Source organism: Mustela lutreola, chromosome 4, assembly GCF_030435805.1.
Source record: "Mustela lutreola isolate mMusLut2 chromosome 4, mMusLut2.pri, whole genome shotgun sequence".
Taxonomy (NCBI): Eukaryota; Metazoa; Chordata; class Mammalia; order Carnivora; family Mustelidae; genus Mustela; species Mustela lutreola.
The window spans coordinates 130,515,797-130,533,384 of record NC_081293.1 but is presented as its reverse complement, the minus strand read 5'-3'; the positions used below and the strand labels follow the sequence as shown (position 1 = coordinate 130,533,384).

Here is a 17,588-nt window from a genome sequence, read left to right as displayed (position 1 = left end):
TTATCCAGGTTACTAAATTTTCAATGGTTAGAGCTTAATTATTTGGACAGCCAGATGATTTTCATCAAAGAATATAAAAAAAAATAGATAAACTAAATAATACTTTCTCTCCAAACATTAATCATATCTAGTCAAGGAATATGAAGCAGGGTATATTCCGTCTTGAAATAATGACTTTAAAAAAAAAAAGATTTATTTATTTTATTTATTTATTTGACAGAGACAGAGATCACAAGTAGGCTGAGAGGCAGTCAGAGAGAGAGAGGAGGAAGCAGGCTCCCTGCCAAGCAGAGAGCCCAATGCAGGACTCGATCTCAGGACCCTGAGATCATGACCCGAGCCGAAGGCAGAGGCTTAACTCACTGAGCCACGCAGGTGCCCTCGAAATAATGACCTTTAAAAATATAAATATTTCCAATATAATGTGACATGATTTCACGAAAAGTCTCATTCTGTCCAATGTCACATATTAAAAATAATAGGGCTTCTGGGGAAAGCAGAGTTAGGGACAAACTACTGAAAACTTATACAAATTTTAATAATAAAAAACAGAAATCAGTACTCAAGGGGACATCCTGTCCTGTCAGAGAGCTCACTATGCCTGAAGGCTACTAAGATGGACATTCAAAAAAAAAAACCCCAACAAAACAAAAAGTAATAGGGCAGAAATGTCTGCTACTTGGTTTTTTAGCATACAGCTAGTGAGCACCACATGTGAATGGAAGAAGAGCTCTGAGCCAGTAGGGCCATCATAAACATGGGCCCTGTGGGTGCAGTACAACCCACCCTGAGCTGTGAGCTGTGCACGGCTGGGCAATGCCTCTTTGGAGTGAAGAGGCTTCATTTTCAATTTTTTAAAAATGTAACCGTGAGGGCTCCTGCTGCTAGAAAGGTGTCATTGCTCCCCTTCCTAGGAGAAAACTAGAATCAAAACTGCTTGGAGTTAAACTGAAATGGATGCGCTATTTATCAAGTTGTATATGCACTAACTCAAATTCTCCAAACACACATCGTAGCAGAACAGTCTGTATGCACACCTCGATGTAGCAAAAAAAAAAAAACTGCATCATACCATTAGCATTTCCTAGATAGATATTAAGACAACATACTAGTATTCCACATATGGTAAACAACTTACTGTACCTCGTAGAGTCTAAGCCTGACATTTTAGAAAGAGGAAAGTCTCAAGACTCACTCTCTTCTGTTGTTTTGGATTTTCCAGACTTTTAAAGACGAAGGTAACAGTACCTCAAGTTCTTCTTTATCCCGCTCTTCATTGCGTCCTAGTTTGGCTTTCTCCTTCTCCAAAGCCCACTGGAGCTCTCTGGACTTTTTCTGTTCACTTGCTAACGTGTCATTAAGCAAATGTACTTCATCGGTTTTATCTTTGACTTCCAACCTAAATGAGAGACAACTGAACTTTTATAAAGTCACTTTAACTAAGTTTATATTGAGAGAAAGAACTTCCACTGAAAGGGGAGGCATATTATAAACTATTTAATAGGAAAATACTAGCCACACGAAGATTAAAGATTTCTGACTGTGGTTTATTTCAAATTAACTGTTTCTAGTAATACAACTTTTAACTATTATTTAGCAGTATAAACAACTTATTTTTATAAAATAACATTAATAGAAATTTTCCTCTGTCTTTTACTGAAGGGAAGACAGTGGGAATCACCACTGTTAATGTGTCCTTGGCAAGCAGAATATCTCACTATTTATACCAACAACTTATCCTTTTCACAAAAGCATTATATTTTAAAACATTTTGTATATTTTAGGTAGATGAACCACAAGTTTTATTGACATCATAAGTATCACTTCAAATTACTTGGTGATAAAACAGAAGTCAAAATTATTTATCTTATGCAATAAGTGTCCAATAGAACTGAACTCACAGCAGAGAAGATGCCAATACCTAATGAATTTATCATTTGGAAAAATTTGGGAGTTTTTCCTTTCCACTGTAATTTTTCCTATAAATAACAAAGTTTCAGGTTATTTACACTTTATGTATAATGTTATGCTTTTATAAGATCTGCATAATGTCTGTGATTAAAATTACTCCATTTCCTTCACCCAAATAGGTTTATAATAAGGAAGCCTGACATACCTGAAGGCTTCTAATTCCTTTAGGTGCTTATGTTGTGCCTTGAGTGTTGTTTCTAGTTCCAGTTTAGTTTGTGCAAGTTCACTCTTCAGCTCAGCAACCACCATTTTCTCAGAACTCAGTTGTTCCTGCAGCTCTGCTGCTCTGTCCTTCACACTGCTGAGCTCCACTTGCATCTCCAGCATCTGAGACTGCTTCTGCTGTATATTATACTCCAAGAGCTCTAAATGGAAAATTATTAATACTTAAATCACAATCTTACAACACATATTTGGTTTATAACTATTTTACTGATGAGAACTGATTGTTGATTTAGGAGATAGCTGAAAAGCAAATGTGAAAAGATTACAGTCAAAGTTGCCAATTTATAAAAATACGTATCATGACTATTTTCCTCATAGTGCTAATGGTCAAGATTTCAGAACTATAAATACATAAGAATGATAACAATTTAATAAAATATATTAATCAATGCAAGACATGAAATAAAATAAATGCCAGGTGTTCACAAATACTATACACAGAAGTGTATATTTGCTCAAGTAGAATTTCAATAGCTCACACTAAAAAACGCCAATAATTATTAAGAGCCACACAAAGCACTTGCAGGAGTTTGGTACGTAACCATCACTACAGTGCTGAGTACGGCTTGCTGGTTTTGTTTAGCACCCCTCTGCAGATAGTCCCTAGGAACTTTACTGTCATATAAGACTGGATCACAGTTTGTTCTTTAAACACCAAGAAAATCCCTGCTACAAGTCTGTTACAATGAAAACAAATGAAAATATTTAAATCCCTAAGTAAAATAAATGAAAAAAATGTTAAGAAATATGCACCAGGAGCCTGCTTTTGCAAAAAATATAAACCTGTACACATAAGGCATTAATAAAGGTCTGCAGATAAATATATTTACCTAGGTGTTAAGAGTTGGGTTAACAGTAGGATTTAGGAGATTCTAAGGGGGTACCCTATTTTTTTTTTTTTAATAAAATGTTTTCTTTTATTTATTTATTTGACAGAGAGGGAAATCACAAATAGGCAGAAGTAGGCAGAGAGAGAGGGAGAAGCTGGCTCCCTGCTGAGCAGAGAGGCCGATGCAGGGCTCCATCCCAAGACCCCGGGATCATGACCTGAGCTGAAGGCAGAGGCTCAACCCACTGAGCCACCTAGGAGTCCCCCCTATTCCTTTGTTTTAATCTATTCTTTTGTTTACTTTTTTTACTCTTTTACTTGTTTTTACTCATTTACTTGTTTACTCTTTACTTTTATTGTACTCTATTCTTTATTCTTTTGTTTCTCCATTCTACCTTGAATGTATTTTCAACTTAAAAAATTTTATCAAAACTCATCACTTGATATTACAATTCACTGATTTTAGGAGATAGGAATAACATTGGCCTTAGAAGACAATCATGTTAGTTTAAGCTTTTTTTTCTTTTTAAAAATTTATTTGAGAGAAAGAGAGAGCATAGGCATGAGGCACAGAGGGAGAAGGAGAGAGAATCCTAAGCAGACTGTGCCAAGCACAGACTCTATCTTAGGACTATGAGCTTATGACCTGTAACAAAACCAAGAGATGAACGCACAACCAATTGCCCCTCAGGCACCCATTAGTGTAAGCTTTTAAAACTATTTCTTAGGGGTACCTGGGTGGCTCAGTGGGTTAAAGCCTCTGCCTTCAGCTCAGGTCATGGTCTCAGGGTCCTAGGATTAAGACCTGCATCGGGCTCTCTGCTCAGCGGGGAACCTGCTTCCTCCTCTCTCTGCCTGCTTCTCTGACTACTTATAATCTCTGCCTATCATATAAATAAATAAAATCTTTTTAAAAAAACTGTTTCTTAGAAGAATCTAAGGATGTACAAATATAAATATGTATCTATATTTTCAATGGGGTTCTATTTAACTTAAATAATAACAAAGTAAAATAATACTAATCAAGTCTCCAAAAATAATCTTCAGTTAATCTTATGTCTAAATATAAGATATATATGACCTCATTATACCTGTTTTCTCTGAGATATTTTAAGATCTGTAAAATTTTTAGTTGTTCAATGACAAATATGAGACTACGGTATAACTTTCAAAATTTGTAAAAGCATAGGTATTTCTGCCATTATAGCAAACAAAACTGAAGACTAAAATGTCTCTTTGCTAGATCTGGTGAAAAGTAGATTGTATTTTAATCCCTAATGATTTCCATCCACAGCTCAATTTATTTTAACAGACAACCCTACCAAATAATGGGGAAAATACATGAATAAGCATACTACAAAGGCAAAAAATCCAGGTAGCCAATATGATATGATGAATGAAACCACTTCGGTAATTAGAGAAATCACATTAAAATTACACAATTAAAACCACAGTAACAATCCACTGCATATCCATAAGATTGGCAACAAAGGTCTGACAATGTCAACTACCAACAAATAAGTGAAGCAACAGGACTCTCTTACTCAGCTACTCAGCTGGCAAGCTTACACACTGACGGGACCACTTTGGATTACAAAATAAATGTGAAATGATATAGTCTAAGACTCAGCAATTCCACTCCTGGGAGTGAATATATACACCCAGAAAACTCATGTTATGTATGCAGCAGCAAAATAGTGTAACAATGTGCAGAATAGCACTGGTTTTAACAGCTAAAAAGCAGAAATAACCCAAACAGTCAACCACAGAAAGGATATATAAATTGTAAGAATTCTGTAAAGTAACAAAAGCAAATGAACTGAAGATAAATGCAGTAACTTAGAAAAATATTATAGAGAGGTAAAAGAAGCAAGATACAAATACATACAGAATAGTAAAGTTCAAAAGCAGGAAAACATCAAACTTACATGGTTTAGGAATATACAAATAAGTAGTAAAACTAAAGAATAATCAGGATAATGGATTCCTCTAGACTATAATAGTAGAGTGTGTTTGGGAAGGAGCTTCTGAGGTACTTGACATGGGTAAAGTTTTCACAGACATTCATTTAAAGATGTTATCCTGTATATTTTTGCATTTTGCACTTTCCTATATGTACACTTAAGTTTACAATAAAAAAAGATTAAAAAAGAAATAGTTACTTTCATTGTAGATTTCATTTTCTTTTAGGGGGTTATCTTGACAAAGAACTTCAAAACAAAAAAAGATAATGAGCTTAATGGGCTACTTTTAAACAACCTGATCAAAGCAATGCCTATTCATCTTAAGTTTTAAATATATCTGTTTAAAAACTAACTGGACAATCCTTTAATTCCCAGAGTCATTAATATAGATTATTTCCAATATAATGAGAATGAGAAGAAATTGTGACTAAAAGGAAATGTGTTTTAGATGAGTAATAATTCAAAGAAGGAAAACAGAGTGAAATAGTTCACTTATTTGCCGCCATCATGTGAGACTGATATACAGCATACCTTGGCTTGGTTGATCATTCTCTTGCTCTCTTTTCAGAGTAATTTTCCTACCATTCATTTGAGCATGCAGTGCTTGAATTTCAGATAACAAACTCCTTCTGTCTGCTTTTTGGATGCATTCCATAGCTGCTTGATATTCAATACTCTATAATAATGCAAAGCAAAAAATCAAACGAAGAGAGTTATAAAGACAATAATACTAACAATCAGGAAGTCTGGAAAAAAAAACTACCACCACCAAAAACATAAATGGAACGCACATGCTGAAATTTTGGAAAGATGTTAATTTTCTCTTCCAATTCATTAGGATTTATTTTTTAATTATTAATCTTCACATTTACTTTGAAAATTTTCAAACATACAAAATGAGAAGAATATAATAAACACTCATGTACACAGCCCAAGAAATAGCACCTATCAGCTAAAGCCACCTCTATACAACTCCCTGAACATTTCCTCTGTACCACCTACTTGAGAAATACTCAAATTCTAAGTCTGGTGTTATTTTCATGTGCTCTGTGCATTATCTTATATACACACATGCGTACAGTATGTTTTGCATGCTTTAAAACTTTATATAAATGGCATCATATGGTGTATTCACCTTTGCATAATTTGTCTTCACTAAATGAATTTAAGTGAACTTCATGTTGGTGAACCATCTGGGTTGGCACATACAGCTCTATTTCACAGTCATTTTCAATGTTAGATAGTATTTCATAGTATGAAGTATACAGTACATTTTGAGCATCTTTTCATACATTTATTGGATACTTTTTTGTGCACATAATTTGTATCATTTGTTCATTTTTCCAGTGGATGTTTTATTCTCATTGGATATTTGGTCAGTAGTTTCCTTTCCTTATAATGTCTTTGTGTGGTTTAAGATTCAGCAATAATGAGGCCTGGGTGGCTCAGTCGGTGAAGTGTCCAACTCTTGATTTCGGTTCAGGTCATGATCACAGGGTTCTGAGACTGAGCCACATGTCAGGCTCCGAGCTCAGCATGAAACCTGCTTGAGATTCTCTCCCTCTGCTCTTCCCCCCTCACACATGCTTTCTCACTTTCAAATAAATAAATCTTAAAAAAAAAAAAAGTAGAAGAATCAGAGCAGTACTGGTTACATAGAATGGGTTGGGAAGTGTTCCCTTCTCTTCTTAAATTTAAGAGTCTGTGAAGGAAAGCTATTATTCTTTAAACATCTGGTAGAATTCACCAGCGAAGCCATCTGATCATAGACTTTCTTTTATTTTATCTTCATTAAAGTAATGAGTCACATGAGTTATTTGTTTATTTATTTTAAATGTATTTTTTTAAAAAAGAGTTTATTTATTTAACAGACAGAGATCACAAGTAGGCAGAGAGGCAGGAAGAGAGAGAGGGGGAAACAGGCTCTCCACCGAGCAGAGAGCCTGATGTGGGGCTCGATCCCAGGACCCTGAGATCATGACCCCAGCCAAAGGCAGAGGCTTTAACCCACTGAGCCACCCAGGTACCCCACATGAGTTATTTTTAATGGTATGCTACCTTTGCATTCCTGAGTAAGCATAAGGTGACTGTGTCTCTAAAAAAAAAATACAAAGATTTGGTTTGGCATTTTGTTAAGAATTTTGCATCTATGTTCATGAATAAAACAGGCCCATAGGTTTTCTTTCTTATATTTTCTTTGTCTGACTTTGGTAACAGGGTTATATTATTAGACTCTTAACATAACTGCAAGGCATTCCCCCAGTCTCCAACAACGTGAAGCACATGTTTAATTCTGGAATTAGACATTCCTTGAATGTATGCAGACTTCACCTGTAAAACCTTTTGAACTTGGTGTAATTCTTTTGGGTAAATTTTTTTGAACTATTTTTTGTTATTTTGACATAATTTCGCCTACAGAAGAGCTCCAAAAATTGGGCAAGGAATTCCCATATATCACTCACCCAAATTCTCTAAATGTTAACTACATTTGTTTTATCACTCTCTCTGTGTATATATATCTCTGTATGTATGTAACTACACACATACACATCCTTATTTTTCTTTTCTAAAATGTGTGAAGTAGCAGACAGATGCTCCTTTACCCCTAAGAACTATAGTATTGTATTTCCTAAAAACAAGAACATTCTCTTACAAACACAGTACAATTATAAAAGCAGAAATTAATCTACATAATACTATTATTTAATGTACAAAACTTATTTGTTCCCATGTGCCCTTCAGCCAATACTCTCTAATGATCACATCTAACATAACTATAGTACATTATCAAAAATAGGTTTAGACATTGGTACAATTCTATTTAAATCACAAGGCTTACTGAGATTTCACTAGTTTTTACAAATAGTCATTCACTCTCCTGGTGTACAGTACTTTGAAATTTTGTCACATGCCTAGGTTTTAGTCACTACCACCATAGTCAGGATACGGACCTGTTTCATCACCACAAAGAAACTCCTTCGTAGTCACCTTTCCCCAGCCATAATCCTTGATAACCGCTGATCTGTTCACTATCACTATAATTTTGGCATTTCAAACGTTATATAAGAGGTTTAGAGTATCAATAGTCTATTCCTTTTTAACTGCTAAGTAGTATTTCATTGTATGAATGTACTTTAATTTGTTTATCCATTTACCTGTCAAAAGACATTGGGTTGTTTCCAGTTTTAGAGTATTACAAGTAAAAATTGCTATGACTGTTCTCGTATAGATCTTAATGGAGATACAGCTTTCATTTCTGATAAACACCTATGAGAACATGACTTCTAGGTCATACAGTAAGTATCCATATATTTTTTTTTATTAAAGATTTTATTTATTAATTTGACAGACAGAGATCACAAGTAGGCAGAGAAGCAGGCAGAGAGAGAGGGAGAAGCAGGCTCCCTGCTGAGCAGAGAGCCCGATGCGGGGCTCGATCCCAGGACCCTGGGATCATGACCTGAGCCGAAGGCAGAGGCTTTAACCCACTGAACCACCCAGGTGCCCCAAGTATCCATATATTTAACCTTATAAGAAACTGTCACTCTCTAGTGTGACTCACCCATTTTACATTCCATTCAGCAATGTATGCGATGCAATTTCTCTACATCTTCACCAGCACTTGGGATTTCCCCTAATTTTTATTTTGGCCATTCTGATAGATATATAGTGGCCTCAATTTGTTTTGGTCTAATATATGCTTGTGCGTATATTTCAGTTATGCACAAAAGTGAGGTAGTATACTTCATATGAGGAAGTACATGATGTCTGGTTGTTCTACTACTGGTGATATTAATTCTAATCACTTGATTAAGGTGGTATCTGTAAGGTTTTCCACTGAATAATTACTGCTTGAGTTATTACTATGACGTTTAATAAAGTGTAATCTTTCTTCATCATTTCTTCTATCCACTCTCTGGCATTCTATTTTAAGGAAGGATTTTTATTCATTTATTTATATTAGTATAGATCCATGAGTTCTTATTTCAGTTTTTGGTTTATAATCTGTCACTATCATTATTTAGTATGATGTTCCAGTTGTCCTAAATGCGGACATTGGAAACTCCCTCAAGTTGGCTTCTGTGATCTTCTGAAGTCTCCCCTTCATTCTTTGAGCAAGTCCTTGTCAGCAAAACAAGATATTCTCGGTTCATCTTATATGTCCCTCTACTTCAGCCCAGGAATCAGTCATTTCTCCAAGGAGCCCTAGCTCCTTTTAATGGAGAATGTATGAAGATCTGGGGACACCTGGATGGCTGAGTTGGTTAAGCAGCTGCCTTCAGCTTGGGTCATGATCCCAGGGTCCTGGGATATAGTCCCACATCAGGCTCCTTGCTCGGCAGGGAGCTCTTGCTCTGCCTCTGCCTGCCACTCTATCTGCCTATGCTCATGCTCTCTAACAAACAAATAAATAAAATCTTAAAAAAAAAAAGAAGAAGATCTGGGCAATAAGTGTTGTTAGCTTTTTAACTATCAATTTTTTTTTTTTTTACTAGTTATAGGTCTTTTCAGGTTTTTCTACTTCTTCCTGTATGAGTTCTGAGAAGTGATTATTTTCCCAGAAATCATTTCACCTAAGTTTTTGAAATGATATAAAATTATTCCTAATATTCTGTTATTTTACATCTCAGCTATTTTTAGTTATGATCCCATTTTCATTTCTTTATAAAAATGTGCTTTACTTCTTTCCTTAAGCAGTTCTCCAGGAAAGTTTCTATCTTCTTAGCCTTTCAAAGAAGAAACTTTTATAAGTTTTTATCCTCTCTATTGTACCAACATACTGCATTTCACTAACTTCATTTTTCTTTATTACAGCTGAACCTCATTATATGTGGATTATGTATCTACAAATCTGCCTATTCACTAAAATTTATCTGTAACCCTGAATCGATACTTGTGGTGCTTTGACAGTAATTTGTAAACACGCAAAGAGGGGCAAATATTTAAAGTGCCAGCTGTGTGTGTGTGCAGCTGAAGTGGAACTAGGTACCATTCTGCTGTTTTCTTTCATCTCTTAGTTAGACTGCAAACACGTGTCCTTTGTGCCATCTATAGTGCTTTGTTTCTTTGCATTACTGGTGACTTTTCTATTTAAAAAGGTCCCTAAGCACAGAGATGAAGAACTATCTAGTGCTACTCATCACAAGAAGACTGTATTTCATGCAGAGAATATATGTGATAAGCTTCGTTTAGGCATGAGTTATATAGTGCTCTTGGCCATGAGTTCGACATTAATGAATCAGTGATACCTAGCACATAAGGTCTCTTTAAAAAGAAACCCACACAGGGACACAACAAAGGCAGTCCTGAGAGGAAAATATATAGCGGTACAAGCCTTTCTCAAGAAACAAGAAAGGTCTCAGGTACACAACCTAACCCTACAACTAAAGGAACTGGAGAAAGAACAAGAAAGATACCCTAAGCCCAACAGGAGAAGAGAAATCATAAAAATCAGAGCAGAAATCAATGAAATAGAAACCAAAAAAACAAAAGAACAAATCAACGAAACTAGGAGCTGGTTCTTTGAAAGAATTAATAAAATTGATAAACCCCTGGCCCGACTTATCAAAAAGAAAAGAGAAAGGACCCAAATAAATAAAATCATGAATGAAAGAGGAGAGATCACAACTAACACCAAAGAAATACAAACTATTATAAGAAATACTATGAGCAACTCTTCGCCAACAAAATTGACAATCTGGAAGAAATGAATGCATTCCTAGAAACATATAAACTACCACAACTGAACCAGGAAGAAATAGAAAGCCTGAACAGACCCATAACCAGTAAGGAGATTGAAACAGTCATTAAAAATCTCCAAACAAACAAAAGCCCAGGGCCAGACTGCTTCCTGGGGGGAATTCTACCAAACATTTAAAGAAGAACTAATTCCTATTCTCCCGAAACTGTTCCAAAAAACAGAAATGGAAGGAAAACTTCCAAACTCATTTTATGAGGCCAGCATCACCTTGATCCCAAAACCAGACAAGGATCCCATCAAAAAAGAGAGCTATAGACCAATATCCTTGATGAACACAGATGCGAAAATACTCAACAAAATACTAGCCAATAGGATTCAACAGTACTTTAAAAGGATTATTCACCACGACCAAGTGGGATTTATTCCAGGGCTGCAAGGTTGGTTCAACATCCGCAAATCAGTCAATGTGATACAACACATCAATAAAAGAAAGAACAAGAACCATATGATACTCTCAATAGATGCTGAAAAAGCATTTGACAAAGTACAGCATCCCTTCCTGATCAAAACTCTTCAAAGTGTAGGGATAGAGGGCACATACCTCAATATCATCAAAGCCATCTATGAAAAACCCACTGCAAATATCATTCTCAATGGAGAAAAACTGAAAGCTTTTCTACCAAGGTCAGGAACACGGCAGGGATGTCCATTATCACCACTGCTATTCAACATAGTACTAGAGGTCCTAGCCTCAGCAATCAAACAACAAAAGGAAATTAAAGGCATCCAAATCGGCAAAGAAGAAGTCAAATTATCACTCTTCGCAGATGATATGATACTATATGTGGAAAACCCAAAAGACTCCACTCCAAAACTGCTAGAACTTGTACAGGAATTCAGTAAAGTGTCAGGATATAAAATCAATGCACAGAAATCAGTTGCATTTCTCTACACCAACAATAAGACAGAAGAAAGAGAAATTAAGGAGTCAATCCCATTTACAATTGCACCCCAAACCATAAGATACCTAGGAATAAACCTAACCAAAGAGACACAGAATCTATACTCAGGAAACTATAAAGTACTCATGAAAGAAATTGAGGAAGACACAAAGAAATGGAAAAGTGTTCCATGCTCCTGGATTGGAAGAATAAATATTGTGAAAATGTCTATGCTACCTAAAGCAATCTACACATTTAATGCAATTCCTATCAAAGTACCATCCATCTTTTTCAAAGAAATGGAACCAATAATTCTAAAATTTAAATGGAACCAGAAAAGACCTCGAATAGCCAAAGGGATATTGAAAAGGAAAGCCAACATTGGTGGCATCACAATTCCGGACTTCAAGCTCTATTACAAAGCTGTCATCATCAAGACAGCATGGTACTGGCACAAAAACAGACACATAGATCAATGGAACAGAATAGAAAGCCCAGAAATAGACCCTCAACTCTATGTTCAACTAATCTTTGATAAAGCAGGAAAGAATGTCCAATGGAAAAAAGACAGCCTCTTCAATAAATGGTATTGGGAAAACTGAACAGCCACATGCAGAAAAATGAAATTGGACCATTTCCTTACACCACACACGAAAATAGACTCAAAATGGATGAAGGACCTCAATGTGAGAAAGGAATCCATCAAAATCCTTGAGGAGAACACAGGCAGCAACCTCTTCGACCTCAGCCGCAGCAACATCTTCCTAGAAACATCGCCAAAGGCAAGGGAAGCAAGGGCAAAAATGAACTATTTGGATTTCATCAAGATCAAAAACTTTTGCACAGCAAAGGAAACAGTTAACAAAATCAAAAGACAACTGACAGAATGGGAAAAGATATTTGCAAACGACATATCAGATAAAGGACTAGTGTCCAAAATCTATAAAGAACTTAGCAAACTCAACACCCAAAGAACAAATAATCCAATCAAGAAATGGGCAGAGGACATGAACAGACATTTCTGTAAAGAAGACATCCACATGGCCAACAGACACATGAAAAAGTGCTCCATATCACTCGGCATCAGGGAAATACAAATCAAAACCACAATGAGATATCACCTCACACCAGTCAGAATGGCTAAAATCAACAAGTCAGGAAATGACAGATGCTGGCGAGGATGCGGAGAAAGGGGAACCCTCCTACATTGTTGGTGGGAATGCAAGCTGGTACAACCACTCTGGAAAACAGCATGGAGGTTCCTCAAAATGTTGAAAATAGAACTGCCCTATGACCCAGAAATTGCACTACTGGGTATTTACCCTAAAGATTCAAACGTAGTGATCCAAAGGGGCATGCGCACCCGAATGTTTATAGCAGCAATGTCCACAATAGCCAAACTATGGAAAGAACCTAGATGTCCATCAACAGATGAATGGATCAAGAAGATGTGGTATATATACACAATGGAATACCATGCAGCCATCAAAAGAAATGAAATCTTGCCATTTGCGGCAACATGGATGGAACTAGAGCGTATCATGCTTAGAGAAATAAGTCAAGCGGAGAAAGACAACTTTTATATGATCTCCCTGATATGAGGAAGTGGTGATGCAACATGGGGGCTTAAGTGGGAAGGAGAAGAATCAATGAAACAAGATGGGATTGGGAGGGAGACAAACCATACGTGACTCTTAATCTCACAAAACAATTGAGGATTGCTGGGGGGAGGGGGGTTGGGAAAAAGGGGGTGGGGATACAGACATTGGGGAGGGTATGTGCTTTGGTGAGTGCTGTGAAGTGTGTAAACCTGGCAATTCACAGACCTGTACCCCTGGGGATAAAAATATATGTTTATAAAAAATAAAAAATTAAAAAAACAAAAAAAAGAAACCCACACAAAACAGAATTATGTATTGGTTGGTTGACAAATGACATGACCAGGGGCTCACAGGAACCCACCCGCTGTATTTTCCCTAGTATCAATGGCTCAGCAGTCACAGCAACTTTACAGAATCTAATTACTACAGATAACAAGAACTGACCATTACTTACTTCTATCTTCTTTGGACTTATTCTGTTGCTCTTTTCTAACTAAGTTGGATGAATAGCTCCTTAATTTTCAGTGTTGCTTAGGTTCTAACACAAGATAAAACATTTAAGGTAATAATTTTCCAATATTCTTAGTGGATCCTGTTAAAATTTTAACTTTCAGACCTTCTCCAAAAGTAATCCATAACTCACTTGCTTATTAATATTAAAAAGCATTCGTTTCAAAGTTTTATTTTAATACCTGTTCTTCTATTCTCTGTTCCAAACAGTTTAGTAATCCAACTGCATCTTTAGTACATAGACCTGTCAGCTCAGTCTGAAATGCAGCTAGTAAAACACTGCGTTCCTTTAAAAAAACTTGTTGAAGAGCAAGCAGAAGTTCGCCTCGCCAATCTGGGGAGCACTCATGAGACTGGGAACCATCATAAACCTAGCAGAGTATAAAAAACAAGTCAGTTTTCAAATAAGCATGTTTTTAAAAAATTCTAAAAATGATACTTATCTACCAACCAAAATAAATAGTAGAGGTCAAAAGTAAAGTACGGATTTGCTTCCAAGTGTGTGGCTTGTGGCATTTAAATGATACGTAGTAATTCATGTGTAATTACATAATAAAAGACAATAATTTAATCTATAAAGTGCCTTATTATTAGCAAAAGTCATATAAAACTATTAAGATACACAATATTGAGTACCTCGGCATCTCTTTGCACTTGCATTTTGGTAATTAAATCCTTAAGAGATGAGATTGTACTGAGATAAGCTCTTCTTTCTTCTAGCCAAGATTCTGACACTTGCTGAACAGAATGGTCCTCTCCATCACTATAGGGAGACTCAGTGAGGGAGAGCACCTGCATGCCTTCATTATGGACAGCTCTCAGTAATCCCTAGAAATAAACCCAAAGGCCAGAATTCTGACAACTTCTTCAAAGACAGATATACAAAGAAATATAAATTTTAAGGAAGGTGGCTTTATCTAGTTAGACTACTTGGAAGAGCCACTGTAGGAAGAAAACACCAGGCTACGACTACTGACTAACTTTTTCTTATGGAGGGGATGTAAGTCTATGACTGTGTAGCTCTCACCTGTAAGTTTCTTCTACTTAACTGATATGCTCTTCTTGGATTTAATGATTAGCCACTAATCTAGCCAAAAGAAGTAAGTAAGAGATGAATTCTACACCTGGGGATTGCATTAATAATTTTGGCACTCAAAATTACCAGGGATAAAAACTATTTTTAAAAATCTTTAGATAAATAATTAATAAATACATTGTACTTTATTATCTGCAAAATACAGGAATTACACTAAACAGATTCTAAAGATTCATTCTTCCTTTGCAATTCTCTCTTCAGAGAACAATATACGTTCTAAAAAACTGCTATGTTCAATACAGAAAACACACAGACTAAGTTTCACTAAAAGACTGTCTTTCAGTACCTTTATTTTCTTCGGAAATGAATCTGTTGAACCTTCACCTTCATCTCCTCGGTCTTCTGATGCTATGTCAAATCCCTGACTTTGTGTAAGATAAATTCCCTGACCCCAGTCTGATCCAGAATCTAAAATAAAGAAAATGACCACTGGACTATTAAAAAGAAACAAATACTTTTTAAGTAAGTACTAAAAAATGTCAGAAATGTATATAACTTGGGCGCCTGGGTGGCTCAGTGGGTTAAAGCCTCTGCCTTTGGCTCAGGTCATGATCCCGGGGTCCTGGGATTGAGCCCCACATTGGGCTCTCTGCTCAGCAGGGAGCCTGCTTCCCCCTCTCCCTCTGCCCGATTCTCTGCCTACTTGTGATCTCTCTTTCTCTGTCAAATAAATAAAATCTTTAAAAACAAAAAACAGAAAGCAAAACAAACAAAAAAAAGAAATGTATATATCTTACCACTGGAACATATTTCTCTAGTTTGGTAAGCATCAGAATGTGTTAATTCAGGAACTGAGGATCCCTAATTAGAGAACACAGAGGAATACATAACATTTTTTGCTTTAATAAAAATAAAAATAGGATCCAATGAATAGTTGTGATCTTTTATAGTGCTGTCAAAACACAAATAAGAAACTCAATTAAATCATACATTTTACAATAAATGGAACTATCCATGGTTTAAAAGTCTTCTTTTTCCAAATGGATATTACCACAAGAAGTCATTCATGAGTTAAGGAATAATACGGTGCTCCAAATTTGCAGAAGAACTTTGTGGAAAGTTATTATCTGACTACACAATGGAAAGAATAAAAACTGCAATTTTATCTAAGGAAGAGATTACCCAAATTTCTTTTTCTGTTAAAAACAAAGAATTGGAGAGGAGGCGGGTGAAGCACACAACGTTGAAAAAACACATTATTATGAAAACCAAATACCTCTTTAGATCTCAGACACTGTATCACTGCCTTCAAGGTACCACATTCCTCTGTCAGCAACTGAACAGCAACATAATGCTCTCTCTTTAAGGTGTCAGTTTCAGAAATATGTCTGGATTCCATATCCAAAATTTCAGCAGCATGTAGTTCTTGCATCTGCTCAATTTTTTCAGTAAACTGACTGATTATTTCTGTGACTTCTTCTGATGAACACTCACTCTGTAAATCAATTTGGATTCCTACATTTCTAACAAGAACTTGTGGAGTCTGACTGCTGCTATTAACCTTGAGGGTCCCCTCAATCTCGGATGCCAAACTTTTATCCACGTTAGTAGGAAGTGGTTCTAACATGCAGACTTTTCTGTTTTCCTGTACCACAGTCTTATCTTCTTTTTCTAAGAAGGAGGATAATTTCTCTTTTGCTTCTGTGAGTTGATTCCTAACTTGGCTTAAATCTTTCTGAAGAGATGCCATATTTGTCTCTTTTACCTAAAACATAATAAATAAAACAGTAGAACATTCAATTAAAAATATTAAATGTAGAATTTTGGGTAGAGAGGAGAGACTATTCATGCATATTAATATGCTCATTTTTCTCAGAATAATACGATAAATATTACAGAAACACTCAGAGATTCTATATAAATTTGTATATATGTGTAGTCACAGTTACCATAGAAGTGAAATTATTTTAACAGACTCTTTTGGTATTTATGGGATAAAGAGCTCTCTTTAATATCTTTCTCCTCATTCATTAACAGACTAGAGACTAAAAGCATCTTTCTATAAAAGATTCAAAGAAAACCAAGCAAGAACATGCTAGTAAAGAAATTTATAGTAACTTTTCATCAAAGCTACAAAAGATTTTTTTTTCCAGCTTTTTGGTTTTTTACAGGAGAATATACTTCAAAATGAAATTAAGATATGTAAAAATAAGTTAAATAGGACATATGTTACTTATTTTACCAAAAGCTCTTCCTGAAGCTTTTCTGCTTTCTCTTTGTAATTAGCAAGTTCTTCCTTGATAGCTGATGATTCAGCTCTAAGAGCCTCAAGTTGACAACAAAATCCACTTTCTTCACTGGTATCAATAGGCTCAGCAGTTGCCTGAATTGCAGTGGAAAACATTTAAAAACACATTATTTTCAAAAGATAGAGCCACGTTCAAAAGCACTTATACTTCTAATGAAGTTTTTTCAATGAAGCTTTTTCCAGAATGACTGCTTATCAGATAAAAGGGTGTAGAAATGATTCACGTTCTTTCAACAAATAGGAAAACTTTTTTAGGAACTATCATTTTATGTTCTTGAGACAGTAAAGAAAAAATTATTTTCTGGAAGCCAAAGATACATTATGTTAGTATATATAATCCTAAATATTTATAAATTATTAGTCAAAGTATTGTTACCATTCAAAACACTTTTTAAAAAAAAAGATTTTATTTATTTATTTGACAGAGAGAGATCTCAAGTAGGCAGAGAGGCAGGCAGAGAGAGAGTGGGGGAAGCAGGCTCCCTGCTGAGCAGAGAGACCA

At 35.6% G+C, this 17,588-nt stretch overlaps 1 protein-coding gene across 10 annotated transcripts in view; it reads right to left on the bottom strand.

The window, feature by feature from the left end:
• AKAP9 (A-kinase anchoring protein 9) overlaps positions 1-17,588 on the bottom strand; it is a 197,080-nt gene that overhangs the window by 17,932 nt on the left and 161,560 nt on the right. For all 10 annotated transcript variants that reach the window (XM_059171077.1, XM_059171078.1, XM_059171085.1 and 7 more), the window contains 9 exons: positions 17,021-17,161; positions 16,055-16,543; positions 15,576-15,639; positions 15,125-15,246; positions 14,379-14,570; positions 13,925-14,113; positions 5,521-5,665; positions 2,117-2,336; positions 1,249-1,399 (listed from right to left, as the gene is read on the bottom strand). In XM_059171077.1, coding sequence (XP_059027060.1) covers positions 1,249-1,399; positions 2,117-2,336; positions 5,521-5,665; positions 13,925-14,113; positions 14,379-14,570; positions 15,125-15,246; positions 15,576-15,639; positions 16,055-16,543; positions 17,021-17,161 — 1,713 coding nt within the window. The remainder of the gene's footprint in view (positions 1-1,248; positions 1,400-2,116; positions 2,337-5,520; positions 5,666-13,924; positions 14,114-14,378; positions 14,571-15,124; positions 15,247-15,575; positions 15,640-16,054; positions 16,544-17,020; positions 17,162-17,588) is intronic.